At 46.5% G+C, this 17055-nt stretch overlaps 1 protein-coding gene across 1 annotated transcript in view; it reads left to right on the top strand.

The window, feature by feature from the left end:
- LOC118940348 (voltage-dependent P/Q-type calcium channel subunit alpha-1A-like) overlaps positions 1 to 17055 on the top strand; it is a gene marked incomplete at its 3' end in the record, with an annotated part of 236254 nt that overhangs the window by 108150 nt on the left and 111049 nt on the right. Inside the window, 1 exon segment of the mRNA XM_090204325.1 lies at positions 9335 to 9631. Coding sequence (XP_090060451.1) covers positions 9335 to 9631 — 297 coding nt within the window.

Below are 17055 nucleotides of genomic sequence, written 5' to 3'. Positions count from 1 at the left end.
AGGGCTCCATACAGTGGTAGAGCGGTGAGAGAGAGAAAGGATGCAGAAAAGGGGGGGGGGTGTGAAGTCAGAGAGAAGGGGATGAGGGTGGTGGTGTGTGAAGTCAGAGAGAAGGGGAGGAGGAAGGGGAGGAGGGTGGTGTGTGAAGTCAGAGAGAAGGGGATGAGGGTGGTGGTGTGTGAAGTCAGAGAGAAGGGGATGAGGGTGGTGGTGTGTGAAGTCAGAGAGAAGGGGAGGAGGAAGGGGAGGAGGGGTGGTGTGTGAAGTCAGAGAGAAGGGGATGAGGGTGGTGGTGTGTGAAGTCGGAGAGAAGGGGAGGAGGGTGGTGGTGTGTGAAGTCAGAGAGAAGGGGATGAGGGTGGTGGTGTGTGAAGTCGGAGAGAAGGGGAGGAGGGTGGTGGTGTGTGAAGTCAGAGAGAAGGGGAGGAGGGGTGGTGTGTGAAGTCAGAGAGAAGGGAAGGAGGGTGGTGGTGTGTGAAGTCAGAGAGAAGGGGAGGAGGGTGGTGGTGTGTGAAGTCAGAGAGAAGGGGAGGAGGAAGGGGAGGAGGGGTGGTGTGTGAAGTCAGAGAGAAGGGGATGAGGGTGGGGGTGTGTGAAGTCAGAGAGAAGGGGATGAGGGGGTGATGTGTGAAGGCAGAGAGAAGGGGGGAGGGGGTGGTGTGTGAAGACAGAGAGAAGGGGACGAGAGTGGTGGTGTGGGAAGGCAGAGAGAATGTGAGGAGGGTGTGGGTGTGGGAAGGCAGAGAGAAGGGGGGGAGGGGGTGGTGTGTGAAGACATAGAGAAGGGGACGAGGGTGGTGGTGTGGGAAGGCAGAGAGAAGGTGAGGAGGGTGTGGGTGTGGGAAGGCAAAGAGAAGGGGAGGAGGGGGTGGTGTGTGAAGGCAGAGAGAAGGGGAGGAGGGTGGGGGTGTGGGAAGGCAGAGAGAAGGGGATGAGGGTGGTGGTGTGTGAAGACAGAGAGAAGGGGATGAGGGGGGTGGTGTGTGAAGGAAGAGAGTAGGGAAGGAAGGGGGTGTGTTGCTGGGGCTTCCTGCGGGGTTGCCGTGTGAACGCTCTCTGAATGACAATGCTGCTCTCTCAGTGTTGCTCGATGCTACCACCAGGGCCTCCACACACACACACACACACACACACACACACACACACACACACACACTCTCTCTATATTGTAGGGTACACTGTTACTGTACTGCTGCATGCATCTTTCCATACATGCATTGCGGCTGCCTGGTGCTGGTATACACATCTACACATCTACACATCTACACATATACACACATACACACATCTACACATCTACACACATACACACATCTACACATCTACACACATACACACATACACACATACACATCTACACATATAGACATCTACACATCTACACATACACCCACATACACATCTACACATATACACATATACACACATACACACATACACATCTACACATATACACATCTACACATATACACACATGCACACATCTACACATATACACACATACACACATCTACACATCTACACACATACACACATCTACACATCTACACACATACACACATACACACATACACATCTACACATCTACACATCTACACATATACACACATACACACATACACACATACACACATATATACACATATACACACATACACACATATATACACATATACACACATATACACATATACTCATACACACATATATACACATACACACAAACGGAATAGAATATAAATATACACTGTGTACAAAACATTAAGAATGCTTGAGCGTGAAAAATCCCAGCAGTGTTGCAGTTCTTGACACAAACCGGTGTGCCTGGCACCTACTACCATACCCCGTTCAAAGGCACTTCAATCTTTTGTCTTGCCCATTCACCCTCTGAATGGCACACATACACAGTCCATGTCTCAAAAATGTACCTTAACAGACTGATAAATTCATTACAATATCATTCCAAAGATTCCTAACTATCCAAACAATCCCACTGCATCAAAACAAGTGGTCAAAGTGAATGAACTTTATTGATAACGAAGTTATTTCAGAGAGAGGATTCTGATAGGGATGATAAGGTAACGATGCAATCACACAAATTAGGCTTGCACCCCAAATGGCAACCTATTTAGTGTCCGACTTTTGAGTTCTGGTCAAAAGTAGGGCACTATGTAGGGAATAAGGTGCCATTTTGGACGCATTCCAGCGCAGGCAGGTCACTCGTTATACAAGTCAGTATTCGACCGTCCATCCATGTCTTAGGATGTCGGGAGATGACATGGCTACTAGCCACTACGGGTAACAGTGAGTGCTGTTACCTTCAAGTAGACGCTGGATTTGCTCCCAGACTTTAACCCTAACCTTAACCATTCAGAGTTAATGCCTAACCTTAACCCTTACCTTAACCATTCAGAGTTAATGCCTAACCTTAACCCTTACCTTAACCATTCAGAGTTAATGCCTAACCTTAACCCTTACCTTAACCATTCAGAGTTAATGCCTAACCTTAACCCTTACCTTAACCATTCAGACTTAATGCCTAACCTTAATCCTTACCTTAACCATTCAGACTTAATGCCTAACCTTAACCCTTACCTTAACCATTCAGAGTTAATGCCTAACCTTAACCCTTACCTTAACCATTCAGACTTAATGCCTAACCTTAACCCTTACCTTAACCATTCAGAGTTAATGCCTAACCTTAACCCTTACCTTAACCATTCAGACTTAATGCCTAACCTTAATCCTTACCTTAACCATTCAGACTTAATGCCTAACCTTAACCCTTACCTTAACCATTCAGAGTTAATGCCTAACCTTAACCCTTACCTTAACCATTCAGACTTAATGCCTAACCTTAACCCTTACCTTAACCATTCAGAGTTAATGCCTAACCTTAACCCTTACCTTAACCATTCAGACTTAATGCCTAACCTTAACCCTTACCTTAACCATTCAGAGTTAATGCCTAAACTTAACCTTGGAACGATACAGCGAAGTAACCAAACACGTTTGCATCAATTTTGACATTTTACGTTTGAGAAACATGGATGAACGTGTCATTCTGACGTGAGACTGTGAGATCTTGTTGGCCCAGAGATGAAAGGAACACAGTGGATTTTTAATACAATGATTGTATTGCTGAGTTTAAGTTTATTTATTTAGCTTATATTCATATTGACTGTTTAGATCTATATATGATGTGTCACAATGTTTTTATACGTTGAGATGGGTATTATTCTGCATGTTCATGTTATGATTGTGAGTTTGTTTTTCATACAGGTGCTTAACTATTCTGTGTCACCATCCTAACACGAGACAGACAGACTGACAGATTGACAGACTGACACAGATAGAGAGAGAGAGAGAGACATTATTTTGCCATTCTTCCCTCCTTATTATCCTCTGTTTCACACGCTAAATAACTTAGAAAGAGGTTCCCATCTCATCTACCATCCTTAGAGTCCGTTTTGGTTGGTCGTTTTCTGTGATCGTTCAAGCATAACGATACCCGCCTCTTCTCTCCCCTCCTCTCCTTTCCTTTCCTTTCCTCTCCCCTCCTCCCCTTTCCTCTCCCCTCCTCCCCTTTCCTCTCCTCTCCCCTCCTCTCCCCTCCTCTCCTTTCCTTTCCTCTCCCCTCCTCTCCTTTCCTTTCCTCTCCCCTCCTCCTCTTTCCTCTCCCCTCCTCTCCTTTCCTTTCCTCTCCCTTCCTCCCCTTTCCTCTCCCCTCCTCCCCTTTCCTCTCCCCTCCTCTCCCTTCCTCTCCTCTACTTCCCCCTCCTCCCCTCTTCCCCGCCCCTTCCCGACACTCGCACTCTCTGGCGCTTACAGGACGGCCTCTCTCTCGGTTCCATCAGCGGGAACCGGGCTGTTTATTGTGTCAGTAACGCGCGTGGTGCCCGTTAGCCACTGACAACCGAGAATGTGAACCGATGGCCATGATGACGAATATATAGTGCTTCACCTGGCGTTTTAGAGAGCTGAGTCGGACCCTGTTTGCCAGTGTATTTAAAGGATTAATTGGTATGGATCCAAAGCCTCACGTGATCCAAGTATAGCGAGATACAGTCAGAATCACGTCATGATCAGTGGTCTTTGGATGAGTGTAGGTAGGCTACACTCTATTTAGGCTAAGTGCAGTGCGGCTCACTAGTCTCAATTAAAAATGAATGCAGTTCTAAGTTATTCTTTCAGAACCATGGAGAGCTCACGTGGTGCTGATGCAACATTTAACTTTTCTCTGTATCTTAGGCCATATAGCCTATACCGTTTTCTCAAAATTTGTCATACTGTCTCATTCACAGCATTCAGGAATCTGTGTCGCTGTTTTCAGAACCATGGACAGCTCCGGTGGGACTGAAATCACTGTGGACTTTTCCCAACCCTCAAGAGATGATGCTTTCAACAGTTAGCAAATTATCATGATTCACCTTATTCAGGAGTAGGCTAGACTATTATTTCAGCACCATAGACAGCTCCCGCGTGACTGTGGGGTGGCAGGTAGCCTAGTGGAGCTTTGAACTAGTAACCGAAAGGTTGCAAGATCGAATCCCCGAGCAGAACTCTGTCGTTCTGCCCCTGAACAAGGCAGTTAACCCACTGTTCCTAGGACGTCATTGAAAATAAGAAATTGTTCTCAACTGACTTGCCAAGTTAAATAAAGGAAAAATAAAACGTAGAACCTAGAAGTAAAACAACCTCTCTTCAATTCTCTGTTCTCATTCTGGAGCCAGGGACTAACGGACAATTCTGTCCAATAAAACACTTTTGAAAAGAATCCCATTCGTTGAAACTCTCGGGTTCAATCAGTTCCTCTGTATTTCTCGTCTCTCTTGGATTTTGGAAAGGCGACAGCATGGGTTTATTTAGCGCGAGCAAACAGCTTGCGAACGGCAGCTCTGGGCATACACCTCCAAAAGCTTCTCAGATGCACGTGCCAGGCCGACAGACGGTCCTGATGAGTGGAGGGTTCGGTAACATAAAAATATTAAAATATATCTACTGAGAACGCCTCTGCCCCACATAAATTGTCCTAAAAAATGAAAGGTAGGCCTTTTCCTTACCCAACAGCGCAATTGTGGATAACTAAGTCTATGCTTGCAGACTCCACAGAATTCATAAACTGACACATACAGTATACTAGGTTACAGTAACTGGTTTGCTTCTCCACCAAAATAAAGCTACACTTGGTCACCAGTCACAGGATGGTAGTAGAGCTAGGCTGCAGTACTCCCTCAACATTAGCCATTACTCACAGTAGGCCTACTATTGGTCACCAGTCACAGGATGGTAGTAGAGCTAGGCTGCAGTACTCCCTCAACATTAGCCATAACTCACAGTAGGCCTACTATTGGTCACCAGTCACAGGATGGTAGTAGAGCTAGGCTGCAGTACTCCCTCAACATTAGCCATAACTCACAGTAGGCCTACTATTGGTCACCAGTCACAGGATGGTAGTAGAGCTAGGCTGCAGTACTCCCTCAACATTAGCCATAACTCACAGTAGGCCTACTATTGGTCACCAGTCACAGGATGGTAGTAGAGCTAGGCTGCAGTACTCCCTCAACATTAGCCATAACTCACAGTAGGCCTACTATTGGTCACCAGTCACAGGATGGTAGTAGAGCTAGGCTGCAGTACTCCCTCAACATTAGCCATAACTCACAGTAGGCCTACTATTGGTCACCAGTCGAAGTCACAGCAGGATGTTGTGAAGTGTATTGCAGTATTTGTTAAATGCACTTTAAAAACATTTTGATTGTATTTTATTTTGTAGAATAGAGCTAGCTACTCCCTCTTCTGGCTACACAGGTGTACAAAATAACCATAACACACAGTAGACATATTAGGCTACTAAGCTACACCTACAGGCTATACATTACATTAGCTTTGGGTTGATGTAGCCTAATACACCCAATATAAACCTCAATATATACCCCAATACCCTGTATGTAGCCTAATATATACCAATACCCTGTATGTAGCCTAATATATACCAATACCCTGTATGTAGCCTAATATATACCCCAATACCCTGTATGTAGCCTAATATATACCAATACCCTGTATGTAGCCTAATATATACCAATACCCTATATGTAGCCTAATTTATACCCCAATACCCTGTATGTAGCCTAATATATACACCAATACACTGCATGTAGACTAATACACCTAATATATACCCAATACCCTCTATGTAGCCTAATAGATACCCCAATACCCTGTATGTAGCCTAATAGACCTAATATATGCCCCAACACCCTGTATGTAGCCTAATATATACCCCAATACCCTGTATGTATACTAATATATACCAATACCCTGTGTGTAGCCTAATATATACCCCAATACCCTGTATGTAGCCTAATATATACCCCAATACCCTGTGTGTAGCCTAATATATACCCCAATACCCTGTGTGTAGCCTAATATATACCCCAATACACTGTATGTAGCCTAATATATACCCCAATACCCTGTGTGTAGCCTAATATATACCCCAATACCCTGTATGTAGCCTAATATATACCCCAATACCCTGTATGTAGCCTAATATATACCCCAATACCCTGCAAGTAGACTAATATATACCCAATACCTTGTATGTAGCCTAATATATATCCCAATACCTTGCATGTAGCCTAATACACCTAATATATGCCCCAATACCCTGTATGTAGCCTAATATATACCCCAATACCCTGTATGTAGCCTAAGATATACCCCAATATCCTGTATGTAGCCTAATACACCTAATATATGCCCCAATACCCTGTATGTAGCCTAATACACCTAATATATACCCCAATATCATGTATGTAGCCTAATACACCTAATATATGCCCCAATACCCTGTATGTAGCCAAATACACCTAATATATACCCAATGCCATGTATGTAGCCTAATACACCTAATATATACCCCAATACCCTGTATGTAGCCTAATATATACCCCAATACCCTGTATGTAGCCTAATATATGCCCCAATATCCTGTATGTAGCCTAATACACCCAATATATACCCCAATACCCCATATGTAGCCTAAAACACCTAATATATACCCCAATATATACGCCAATAAACCGTCTGTAGCCTAATATATACCCTAATACACTGTCTGTAGCCTAATATATGCCCCAATACCCCGTCTGTAGCCTAATATATACCCTAATACACTGTCTGTAGCCTAATATATGCCCCAATACCCCGTATGTAGCCTAATATATACCAATATATACCCCAATATCCTGTATGTAGCCTAATACACCTAATATATACCCCAATATATTCCCCAATACCCCGTATCTCTCTCTCTCTCTCCATCGCATTACAGTATGTGTAAATAGCGAAAAGGGCAAATTGGACTGGGTACGGTTTATGGTGCTGGTGCTTTTGACACTTGGCGTCGTGTAGAGCCAGAGCCAGAGGGAAGAGCCATGAGCAGCTTGCTTCTCCATCTTGCTGCTTGGATAGTTACCGGAGAGCTACCGGATAACGGATAAGTGAATCGGGGCGGGTGGCTCGAGGCACATCATGTGCTGCTGCAAAGCTTGGCCAGAGATTTGAGGACGGCGCTCCCGTAGCATTAAATTGATCAGATGCCCTACTCTAGCTCAACCTGCCAGCTGATCGCATAGAAGGAAAGCAAGCTCTCTCTCTCACTGACTCACTCCCTCTCTCTCCCTCCCTCTCCCTATCTCTCTCACTGACTCACTCTCTCACACGCACTTGCTCAAGCTCCCCGGATTTTTCAGTCTCCAAGGCATGCAGATCTCCAAGACCATATAGCCTCCGGACCGAACGTTACCGCGAGTGACAGAGCGTTTCCCCCGAGGGCGAGGTGAAAAGAAAAAGGAAAAGCATACCGTACCGGCGGGCGGGCGGCGTGGGCTTTGGTTTTTGGTTTGGGGGAGCGTCGAGCTTGGGGGGGGGGGGTGTGTGATGGAGGCAAAGCGGTACCTTGGCTGCGCCCGCGCCTTGCCTGGTGGCGGAGAAGACACGAGCTGCTACTAGAGTGAGAATCCAACTGACCGCGCGTCAGCCGCTGTAGCTGTCGGTCGACGTCTCCTGCACAGAACGGATGATGCCACTTCTCCACACGGCCGTTTTCACCTCATCCATTTTAGGATTCTATTCACACATTCGGATTCTTCTCCGAACCTTGGAATATAGATGATTAGTGTGGCATAGATTTTTCTCTTTTCTCCTCCCTCCCTTCCCCTTAATTTTATGTAAAGGAGAGAAAGGGAAGACCAAGACTCAGGGACAGCCTGTTTTCATAGACTATAGACTGTATTTTCAACATCTCCAAACGCATGCTCTCTTGCTCACGCCCCAACCTGAGCACCACGGCTTCTTGCTTTGAGAGAGAGAGAAAAACTAAAATCACAAAATATCAACAAATGTGACTTAGGGTTAGGTTTTAGGAAAGCCCTATCGGCGCCATTTGAGGATAAGCCAACATAGAGGAGGCATACGGCTGGATTTGGCTATTGCTCGTCTCTACTATAGGCTATCAAACATTGCGGATGGTACTGAAAATGATTAATTATTAAGGATTTTTGCCCGTTTTCTATTCTCGGCTATTTTTATCTCCAACGAGGACAAGACAACTGCAGATCCTCTCAAGCTGAACTACTGGAGGAAAAGACGCAGTATATATATAATGTAGGCTAGTTATTTAGAAATGATTGTTAGATTTAATCCATCACCTTGCTGTCATCCATAGCTTATTATTGCATAGGATTAGGGCTAAATGTATGGATTTGTATACCTAGTGAAATGTACCTCCGTGTTTGCATGAGGATTCTGTCCTCCTCCAATGAAACACATCAAGGATGCCATCCTCCTCTTTCAATGAGATAAAAAAAAGACATTGACATTTTTGAAATTAATTTTGGGAATAGCTTCTTACATCATCAATAGGCTAAGATAGCGATTTTTAACCACGAACTGCTCTCGCCTGGAACAACAAACCACGCCACCACCTCTCTCTCTCCCACATCACCCACCCGTTCTCCATTTCCACTCTAAGCACACACAGCGAGAGAAGTGAAGCCACCGTTTGCTCTCTCTCCTCTCCTCAACTCCCCCCCCCCCCTCTCTCCAATGGAGGTGTCTTGGTCGTGAAGACCTGCTAGAGTGAGAGAGTATTGTAGACCTATAGACTAACAGACAGACCGACAGAACGACAGAAAGACCCACTGCCACCTATAGGTTCTGCATGTGTGTTTCCTCCGGAGATCGATGGGGTGTAATGTGGAACGATCACTGTGACTATCCTCTCTGGTTCTTAACGATCGCCGTCTGGTCTCCCCACTCCCTACAGAATGGCACGCTTCGGTGACGAGGTGCCGAACCGAGGAGGTGGAGGAGGCGGAGGTGGAAGTGGAGGCGGTGGCAATGCCGGTCCTCTGGGGGCCCCTGGCCGCGGCGGGAGTCGGCAAGGCGGACCCCCGGGGGGCCAGCGTGTGTACAAGCAGTCGATGGCCCAGCGGGCCCGGACTATGGCTCTGTACAACCCGATCCCGGTCCGACAAAGCTGCTTTACACTCAACCGCTCTCTCTTCATCTTCAGTGAGGACAACTTTGTGAGAAAAGCTGCCAAAAAGATTACTGAATGGCCATATCCTTTCATAACCTAATGGTGAACTATCATATCAGATCGAATGGATTTAAGGTACTGTACAAATGTGTGTTGTGTGGGATTGTGTGTTAGGCCTATGTGTTGTGTTGTGTGGGGTTGTGTGTTAGGCCTATGTGTTGTGTTGTGTGGGGTTGTGTGTTGTGTTGTGTGGGATTGTGTGTTAGGCCTATGTATTGTGTTGTGTGGGGTTGTGTGTTAGGCCTATGTGTTGTGTTGTGTGGGGTTGTGTGTTAGGCCTATGTGTTGTGTTGTGTGGTGTTGTGTGTTAGGCCTATGTGTTGTGTTGTGTGGTGTTGTGTGTTAGGCCTATGTGTTGTGTTGTGTGGGATTGTGTGTAAGGCCTATGTGTTGTGGTGTTAAGCCTATGTGCTGCGGTGTTAGGCCTATGTGTTGTGGTGTTAGGCCTATGTGTTGTGGTGTTAGGCCTATGTGTTATGGTATTAGGCCTATGTGTTGTGTTGCGGCGTTATACCTATGTGTTGTGTTGTGGTGTTAGGCCTATGTGTTGCGGCGTTAGACCTATGTGTTGTGTTGTTAGGCCTATGTGTTGTGTTGTTAGGCCTATGTGTTGTGGTGTTAGGCCTCCTATGTATTGTGGTGTTAGGCCTCCTATGTATTGTGGTGTTAGGCCTCCTATGTGTTGTGGTGTTAGACCTATGTGTTGTGGTGTTAGGCCTATGTGTTGTGGTGTTAGGCCTATGTGTTGTGGTGTTAGGCCTATGTGTTATGGTATTAGGCCTATGTGTTGTGTTGCGGCGTTATACCTATGTGTTGTGTTGCAGTGTTAGGCCTATATGTTGTGGTGTTAGGCCTATGTGTTGTGTTGCAGTGTTAGGCCTCCTATGTGTTGCGGTGTTAGGCCTATATGTTGTGGTGTTAGGCCTATGTGTTGTGTTGTGATGTTAGGCCTCCTATGTGTTGTGGTGTTAGGCCTCCTATGTGTTGTGGTGTTAGGCCTCCTATGTGTTGCGGTGTTAGGCCTATGTATTGTGGTGTTAGGCCTATGTGTTGCTGTGTTAGGCCTATGTATTGTGGTGTTAGGCCTATGTATTGTGGTGTTAGGCCTATGTGTTGTGTTGTGGTGTTAGGCCTATGTGTTGCGGTGTTAGGCCTCCTATGTATTGTGGTGTTAGGCCTCCTATGTATTGTGGTGTTAGGCCTCCTATGTGTTGTGGTGTTAGACCTATGTGTTGTGGTGTTAGGCCTCCTATGTGTTGTGTTGTGGTGTTAGGCCTATGTGTTGCGGTGTTAGGCCTATGTGTTGCGGTGTTAGGTCTATGTGTTGTGGTGTTTGGACTATGTGTTGTGTTGCGGTGTTAGGCCTATGTGTTGTGGTGTTAGGCCTATGTGTTGTGGTGTTTGGACTATGTGTTGTGTTGTGGTGTTAGGCCTATGTGTTGTGGTGTTAGGCCTCCTATGTGTTGCTGTGTTAGGCCTATGTGTTGTGTTGTGGTGTTAGGCCTATGTGTTGCTGTGTTAGGCCTATGTGTTGCGGTGTTAGGTCTATGTGTTGTGGTGTTATTTCTATGTGTTGTGGTGTTTGGACTATGTGTTGTGTTGTGGTGTTTGGACTATGTGTTGTGTTGTGGTGTTTGGACTATGTGTTGTGGTGTTAGGTCTATGTGTTGTGGTGTTATTTCTATGTGTTGTGGTGTTTGGACTATGTGTTGTGTTGTGGTGTTAGGCCTATGTGTTGCTGTGTTAGGCCTATGTGTTGCGGTGTTAGGTCTATGTGTTGTGGTGTTATTTCTATGTGTTGTGGTGTTTGGACTATGTGTTGTGTTGTGGTGTTAGGCCTATGTGTTGTGGTGTGTTGGTTGGTTGGGCCATAGGGCTAGAGTTAATACAACAGTTTAATGCCATATACAGCAGTCCAATTGGACTTAAGATACTGTACTGTTGGGTTGTGTGGTGTGTGGTACATCCAGGTCTATGATATGTTATGTGTTGTGGTGTGTGGTACATCCAGGTCTATGATATGTTATGTGTTGTGGTGTGTGGTACATCCAGGTCTATGATATGTGTTGTGTTGTGGTGTGTGGTACATCCAGGTCTATGATATGTGTTGTGGTGTGTGGTACATCCAGGTCTATGATATGTTATGTGTTGTGATGTGTGGTACATCCAGGTCTATGACATGTTATGTGTTGTGGTGTGTGGTACATCCAGGTCTATGATATGTGTTGTGGTGTGTGGTACATCCAGGTCTATGATATGTTATGTGTTGTGGTGTGTGGTACATCCAGGTCTATGATATGTGTTGTGGTGTGTGGTACATCCAGGTCTATGATATGTGTTGTGGTGTGTGGTACATCCAGGTCTATGACATGTTATGTGGTGTGATGTGTGGTACATCCAGGTCTATGATATGTGTTGTGGTGTGTGGTACATCCAGGTCTATGATATGTGTTGTGGTGTGTGGTACATCCAGGTCTATGATATGTGTTGTGGTGTGTGGTACATCCAGGTCTATGACATGTTATGTGGTGTGATGTGTGGTACATCCAGGTCTATGATATGTTATGTGTTGTGGTGTGTGGTACATCCAGGTCTATGTTATGTGTTGTGGTGTGTGGTACATCCAGGTCTATGATATGTTATGTGTTGTGGTGTGTGGTACATCCAGGTCTATGATATGTGTTGTGGTGTGTGGTACATCCAGGTCTATGATATGTTATGTGTTGTGGTGTGTGGTACATCCAGGTCTATGACATGTTATGTGGTGTGGTGTGTGGTACATCCAGGTCTATGATATGTTATGTGTTGTGGTGTGTGGTACATCCAGGTCTATGATATGTGTTGTGGTGTGTGGTACATCCAGGTCTATGATATGTTATGTGTTGTGGTGTGTGGTACATCCAGGTCTATGATATGTTATGTGTTGGGTTGGTTGGACCTTGCAGAGTTGTGATATGAATTGATGAATGATAATATAGGTCTATGAAATGAATAAGACGGGTGGTTGGGTGGTTGGAACTGGGTTTGGGTGGTTGGGTGGTTAGAACTGGGTTTGGGTGGTTGGGTGGTTGGAACTGGGTTTGGGTGGTTGGGTGGTTGGAACTAGGTTTGGGTTGTTGGGTGGTTGGAACTGGGTTTGGGTGGTTGGGTGGTTGGAACTGGGTTTGGGTGGTTGGGTGGTTGGAACTGGGTTTGGGTGGTTGGAACTGGGTTTGGGTTGTTGGGTGGCTGGAACTGGGTTTGGGTGGTTGGGTGGTTGGAACTGGGTTTGGGTGGTTGGGTGGTTGGAACTGGGTTTGGGTGGTTGGGTGGTTGGAACTGGGTTTGGGTGGTTGGAACTGGGTTTGGGTGGTTGGAACTGGGTTTGGGTGGTTGGAACTGGGATTGGGTGGTTGGAACTGGGTTTGGGTGGTTGGAACACAGTGTGAAGGAGGACTGTGAGGAGGAGGATGATGAACATAGTGTGAAGGAGGACTGTGAGGAGGAGGATGATGAACATAGTGTGAAGGAGGACTGTGAGGAGGATGATTATGAACATAGTGTGAAGGAGGACTGTGAGGAGGATGATGAACATAGTGTGAAGGAGGACTGTGAGGAGGATGATGATGAACATAGTGTGAAGGAAGACTGTGAGGAGGACGATGATGAACATAGTGTGAAGGAGGACTGTGAGGAGGAGGAGGATGAACATAGTGTGAAGGAGGACTGTGAGGAGGATGATGAACATAGTGTGAAGGAGGACTATGAGGAGGAGGATGAACATAGTGTGAAGGAGGACTGTGAGGAGGATGATGATGAACATAGTGTGAAGGAGGACTGTGAGGAGGATGATGATGAGCATAGTGTGAAGGAGGACTGTGAGGAGGAGGAGGATGAACATAGTGTGAAGGAGGACTGTGAGGAGGAGGAGGATGAACATAGTGTGAAGGAGGACTGTGAGGAGGATAATGAACATAGTGTGAAGGAGGACTGTGAGGAGGAGGATGATGAACATAGTGTGAAGGAGGACTGTGAGGAGGATGATGATGAACATAGTGAGAAGGAGGACTGTGAGGAGGATGATGATGAACATATTGTGAAGGAGGACTGTGAGGAGGATGATGATGAACATAGTGTGAAGGAAGACTGTGAGGAGGATGATGAACATAGTGTGAAGGAGGACTGTGAAGAGGATGATGAACATAGTGTGAAGGAGGACTGTGAGGAGGATGATGATGAACATAGTGTGAAGGAGGACTATGAGGAGGAGGAGGAGGATTAACATAGTGTGAAGGAGGACTGTGAGGAGGATGATGAACATAGTGTGAAGGAGGACTATGAGGAGGAGGAGGAGGATTAACATAGTGTGAAGGAGGACTGTGAGGAGGATGATGAACATAGTGTGAAGGAGGACTGTGAGGAGGAGGATGAACATAGTGTGAAGGAGGACTGTGAGGAGGATGATGATGAACACAGTGTGAAGGAGGACTGTGAGGAGGATGATTATGAACATAGTGAGAAGGAGGACTGTGAGGAGGATGATGATGAACATAGTGTGAAGGAGGACTGTGAGGAGGATGATGATGAACATAGTGTGAAGGAGGACTGTGAGGAGGATGATGATGAACATAGTGTGAAGGAGGACTGTGAGGAGGAGGAGGATGAACATAGTGTGAAGGAGGACTGTGAGAAGGATGATGATGAACATAGTGTGAAGGAGGACTGTGAGGAGGATGATTATGAACATAGTGAGAAGGAGGACTGTGAGGAGGATGATGATGAACATAGTGTGAAGGAGGACTGTGAGGAGGAGGAGGATGATGAACATAGTGTGAAGGAGGACTGTGAGGAGGAGGATGATGATGGACATAGTGTGAAGGAGGACTGTGAGGAGGAGGAGGAGGATTAACATAGTGTGAAGGAGGACTGTGAGGAGGATGATGAACATAGTGTGAAGGAGGACTGTGAGGAGGATGATGATGAACATAGTGAGAAGGAGGACTGTGAGGAGGATGATGAACATAGTGTGAAGGAGGACTGTGAGGAGGATGATGATGAACATAGTGTGAAGGAGGACTGTGAGGAGGATGATGATGAACATAGTGTGAAGGAGGACTGTGAGGAGGATGATGAACATAGTGTGAAGGAGGACTGTGAGGAGGATGATGATGAACATAGTGTGAAGGAGGACTGTGAGGAGGATGATGATGAACATAGTGTGAAGTAGGACTGTGAGGAGGAGGATGAACATAGTGTGAAGGAGGACTGTGAGGAGGATGATGATGAACATAGTGTGAAGGAGGACTGTGAGGAGGATGATGATGAACATAGTGTGAAGTAGGACTGTGAGGAGGATGATGATGAACATAGTGAGAAGGAGGACTGTGAGGAGGATGATGAACATAGTGTGAAGGAGGACTGTGAGGAGGAGGATGATGAACATAGTGTGAAGGAGGACTGTGAGGAGGATGATGATGAACATAGTGTGAAGGAGGACTGTGAGGAGGATGATGAACATAGTGTGAAGGAGGACTGTGAGGAGGAGGAGGATGATGAACATAGAAAAAAACTTGTTAGGAATTGAAATAAAGAAGCGAACGACAGACTCTCTCTGTCTGTCTTTCTCTACATAATTAGCTCTCTCCGCCCCTTACTCTCTGGTTTTGACTAGATGGTATACAGCTACAGTCAGATTTAACTTTTCGTAGCAGGTCAGGAAAACTTACACAGAAGGTTAGGACATTTATTTAGCAGGTCAGGAGAACTTACACAGAAGGTTGGGACATTTATTTAGCAGGTCAGGAGAACTTACACAGCAGGTTAGGACATTTATTTAGCAGGTCAGGAGAACTTACACAGCAGGTTAGGACATTTATTTAGCAGGTTAGGAAAAGGGTTAGGGTTAGCTAAAATGCAAAAAATGCTCCCCGACATGCAACTTTTTGATATAACCCTCCTATCCATCTCCCCCTCTCCCCCTGTTATCTCCCTCCCTCCCTCCCTGTCATCTCCCTCCCTCATCTCTCTCTCCCTTTTGCTCTCTCCCTTGTCTCTCTCTACCTCTCTTTCTTCCTCCACTTCCCCTCTTCCCCCCCTCTTCCTCACTCTTTGTCTCACAAGATGAAAGTGAATATGGCCAAAACACACCCAGGACGTGTGAAAACCACACAGACGACTAGAGAGAGGAACAGATGGTGTCAGAGAGAGATGGAGAGAGAGAGGGAGGGGAAAGAGAGAGAGATAGTGGGAATGCGGGAGGGAGGGAGAGTGAGAGGGAGGGGTAAGAGAGAGAGATAGTGGGAATGCGGGAGGGAGGGAGAGGGAGGGGAAAGAGAGAGATAGTGGGAATGCGGGAGGGAGGGAGAGGGAGGGGAAAGAGAGAGAGATGGTGGGAATGCGGGAGGGAGGGAGAGAGAGAGGGAGGGGAGAGAGAGAGATAGTGGGAATGCGGGAGGGAGGGAGAGAGGGAGGGGAAAGAGAGAGAGATGGTGGGAATGCGGGAGGGAGGGAGAGGGAGGGGAAGAGAGAGAGATAGTGGGAATGCAGGAGGGAGGGTCAGTGAGAGGGAGGGAGGGGAAAGAGAGAGAGATAGTGGGAATGCGGGAGGGAGGGAGAGAGAGAGGGAGGGGAAAGAGAGAGAGATAGTGAGAATGCGGGAGGGAGTGAGAGGGAGGGGAAAGAGAGAGAGAGATAGTGGGAATGCGGGAGGGAGGGAGAGTGAGTGAGAGGGAGGGGAAAGAGAGAGAGATAGTGGGAATGCGGGAGGGAGGGAGAGGGAGGGGAAAGAGAGAGATAGTGGGAATGCGGGAGGGAGGGAGAGTGAGAGGGAGGGAGGGGAAAGAGAGAGAGATAGTGGGAATGCGGGAGGGAGGGAGAGTGAGAGAGAGGGAGGGGAAAGAGAGAGAGATAGTGGGAATGCGGGAGGGAGGGAGAGTGAGAGGGAGGGGAAAGAGAGAGATAGCTAGAAAGAGCAGACTGATGCATGGTGTTAGGTCATTAATACCGTTACAATTCAAGTGTGTGGAGTTGAACGACGAGTGATTCAATCAATCGCCACTTTTTTCAGACACTATGAAGATGATTGTTATGCAAATGAATATGTACAACAGACACACACACAACCCCAGGTCTCTGCCTTTGGCCCATAAAGATGGTGTCTAAGTCCTGTCTGCCTGGTGCAGAGCACAGATCAGTCACAGCTGACAGAGACCCTGGTGTGTACACGTGCGGCAGGTGATACAGTAACACCTGTTCAGCACGATCAATTACCTCGGGGAGGCACACACCACACACACACCACACACACACACACACACACACACACACACACACACACACACACGGTGCGGTCAGCCCACTGCCTGGCACTGTTCAGAAAGATTCACCATTTGGGTCATTCACGCTTCAGTGTGCAATCACGAACACACTGTCTCACGTGATGCTCCCTCCATCTCTCTGTCTCTCTC

The sequence above is a fragment of the Oncorhynchus mykiss genome, chromosome 17 (genome assembly GCF_057628025.1).
Source record: "Oncorhynchus mykiss isolate SJ-2025 chromosome 17, ASM5762802v1, whole genome shotgun sequence".
Lineage (NCBI taxonomy): Eukaryota > Metazoa > Chordata > Actinopteri > Salmoniformes > Salmonidae > Oncorhynchus > Oncorhynchus mykiss.
Note: the sequence above shows the minus strand (reverse complement) of the source record. Positions and strands in the feature narration are given on the sequence as shown.